At 36.9% G+C, this 3,300-nt stretch overlaps 1 protein-coding gene across 6 annotated transcripts in view; it reads left to right on the top strand.

The window, feature by feature from the left end:
- Positions 1-2,844, top strand: part of gria2b (glutamate receptor, ionotropic, AMPA 2b) — a 54,090-nt gene extending 51,246 nt beyond the window's left edge. For 2 of the 6 annotated variants that reach the window (XM_023279871.3, XM_023279870.3), the window contains exons 15-16: positions 1-122; positions 773-2,844. The exon at positions 1-122 is cut by the window's left edge and continues 13 nt beyond it. In XM_023279871.3, the coding sequence (XP_023135639.2) occupies positions 1-122; positions 773-937 (287 nt within the window). In that variant the 3' untranslated portion in view covers positions 938-2,844. Of the gene's footprint in view, positions 237-772 lie in introns of those variants that run through there. The other 4 variants (XM_023279875.3, XM_023279873.3, XM_023279872.3 and 1 more) reach the window with 4 other exon arrangements.
- Positions 2,845-3,300: the final 456 nt, after the last annotated feature.

Genomic DNA, 3,300 nt, shown 5'->3' with positions numbered 1-3,300 from the left:
CCCTCAGCCTGAGCAACGTGGCTGGGGTCTTCTACATTCTGGTCGGAGGACTCGGTTTGGCCATGCTGGTGGCCTTGATTGAGTTCTGTTACAAGTCCCGAGCCGAGGCGAAACGAATGAAGGTGGCAAAGAATGCACAGAATATTAACCCAACTTCCTCGCAGAATTCACAGAATTTTGCAACTTATAAGGAAGGTTACAACGTATATGGGATCGAAAGTGTAAAAATTTAGGGGGTAGGGAACGAGGTTTTCATAAATTCCCCCCAACTGCACGCTTTTTGGCTCCATCCGTTCCATCCTTCAGTGTTAGTGAATGAAGAGGTTGGCCAAAGGATCGTATGTACTGGTGACTTATGATTTAATGAGAGAGAGAGATATCCCCCCTTTTTTAAAGCTTAAAACTGTGTTCGTCCATTTAAGTTTCCTTGCTATTTGAAACCATTTTCATGTATGACTGTTGATGGCCATGCTTGTTAATACCTCTGTCCTAGTAACACATTTCAACAATAATGCTTGCAATGACCATGCAGAAGCCTTCACATGATCATTCGCATTTTGCATTGTGTTACCCATAGATGTCATATTTAGTTCTCATCGACATTCTCATGTTTTAAACATATATACATTTTTAAGCTTATGGATGTGATGATACTCTGACCTGTCTAACGTGTCGCTTCCTTGTTTGTGTATGCACCCTTGTGTGTGTGGATGTGATAATGACTGCGCTGGCCTGCGTCTGCGTGCACATGTGACTTTGTGTGTTTTTGTAGATGACCTTTGGGGATGCCATGAGGAATAAAGCAAGACTTTCCGTCACAGGGAGTACTGGGGAGAATGGTCGGGTGATGACTCCAGAGTTTCCTAAAGCTGTCCACGCTGTCCCGTACGTGAGACCTGACATGGGACTAAACGTCAGCCTGACAGATCTGTCCTGATCAACGAGAAACTTCTGAGTGCCTTACAATGGTTTCAATAGAGCGATTTTTTTGTTTTTTTGTTGTTGTCCTTCCCACCCTGCTCCTGTTCTGGCGCTTTTCTTTTTGTCTGTGTGGTGAAAAAGGAAAGGTAGGAGATGGAGGCTTCATTTTGTCTATCACAAAGACTTGTATTGTTGCTCTCTGTCTCTATTTCTCACCATATAAAATGCCTCCCATTCTGGAAGGAATTCCATTTTGGAATATAAAAGGGTGGCTCTGTTTTTTTTTCTTTTTCTAAAATGGTGACACCATGCTTTCCTATCTATCTGTCAGAACTGGACTGAGATGGAAGCGAGGGCTTGATTGACGGCAACAGCTGCTTCTTGTAGTCGGAGATTCAGTCATCTCAACTGTGTGTGTGTGAGGAGTGTGAGGGGAAGATGTTGTCAAAAACACACCGTTTCCGTAGCCACCACCACCGCCAAACAGGATTTTCAAGCACACTTGATATCATCTGCATTAAGATGTGAAATTGTCTTTTTTTTCTAAGAAAATCTGCAAAAAAAAACTGTTTATTGAAAAAAAAATATTTTTATGTATTTTCACGAAATAGCTTTTAAATAAACTTGCTTACATACTGGTTGGATATAAACATCTTAATGTGTGAATATAAAGAAAGAAAAAATACTAAACAGCTTCTAGTTCCATATTTTTAAAGCCAAATACATTGCATATGGGGGTGAGATGTTGAAATCATGTAATTAATTCCTATTCTAAACTTTCCTGTATATTTTATTCTTTAACATTTGGTGTTGATATGGAATATATGTCAATGCTTGACATTTGGAATCAATCCTTCTATGTTTTTCTTGTTAGAGTCGGTGCAGCAATTTTGCTTTACACTTTTGTCTCTTCGTTTGCTTCAGTGCTTTTGCTGTTTGTATTTTTTCTGATGAGGACCAGGGTCGTCGTTCTACTTTTCAAGAGGAAATTAATCTGTTTACATGCCATGAATGGAAAACAATAAACAAAAAAATAGTATGGTATGGTATTACTGCATCACATCTTGAAGTGACATCAAAAAGAGGCATCCACATCCACATGGTTTACGTGATGGTTTCAAATGCCAAATAAGTAAGAGTGCCAAATTCTAGTGCCAGTAGATATAAATATAGTCTTAATATACTCACTCACTGTCATCTCAGTGAATGTAAATGATTCTGATACATTCTGTAACTTTTGTAACTAGATGTACAGTTGGTGGCAATGACAGTGCTAATACAATAGCCTTTTCGCTTTGTTTTCCAGTCTCCATGTATTTTGCATTGATCTGACAATGAAGTAGCACCAGTTGCATGTTGTTGCCGCAAATACTACATAAGTTTATTTCATTACTGCCAAACATTCATTTTCATTTTATTGTTGAAGTTGTGAGGTTAACTGTTTGAAATTGGAAATACAATGTAAGACATATATACAATATATACATATAAACATATATTTTATATAAAAAGTGAAAACATGAAAAATGATATCCCCTTGTCAGAACTACTTTGCTTCCATTAAATACTGCATTTGATTACTTCTTCTGAAACATTTTTTTTTTAGTTATGCAGTCACACAGTACAATACTTACAGAAATTACACAGACAAGCACTTCTAATTGTACTTCATGTTTTATTTTGTCTTTTTTTTCCCCCTTTGAAATCAACCTACGAAGAGCCCTCCACTGCATCCAGCAGGGAGATAAACTATACTATTATCACTGTTGTTTTTTGTAATCAACTATAGAAACATATACCGTAGTTGCTAATCAATTTCATTGCATATTCAGACTATTCCACTGACATTTTGGATATGGAATGTGTGCTAACTTGTTTATTTTTTGGGACTCTTTCTAAATAAAAGTGGCTGATCTCTTGTTATCTTTCAGTGTGTGATTCATTTAGAATTGTCTGCTATTAATCCTCGGTGATAAGCGACCTTATGTTTTATTTATATAACCTGACCATATATATCATCCTGATTTTGAAGCTGATTTGTGGAGGCTGATTAGTCAACTTGCTTATATAAACGTAAAAGTTAAGTTAGTTGCTTAAACTTTTAAAATGAATAATGTCTTCAGTAACTTCAGATATGATTACAATTCTGGTTTTCTTAGAGGGGTTGATCATGAAGAAAGCAATCACCCAATAAGCAAAATTACAGATGATTACTTTTAAATGGAATACTATATTACAGTATATATCTTTAAGACGTCAGTATAGTGATATTTGTCAAGTCAATAACTAGCTGAGGGTAGCTGGTTAAATTGAACAATTTTCGACCAACTTAAACTGGTTTCGTCTGAGGCCCAGCATAGTCCATCCCACAGCTACAGG

This window comes from Amphiprion ocellaris, chromosome 13 (genome assembly GCF_022539595.1).
Source record: "Amphiprion ocellaris isolate individual 3 ecotype Okinawa chromosome 13, ASM2253959v1, whole genome shotgun sequence".
In the NCBI taxonomy this organism is placed as follows: Eukaryota; Metazoa; Chordata; class Actinopteri; family Pomacentridae; genus Amphiprion; species Amphiprion ocellaris.
The sequence above is the reverse complement of the archived record's forward strand: the minus strand, read 5'-3'. Positions and strand labels throughout refer to the sequence as shown.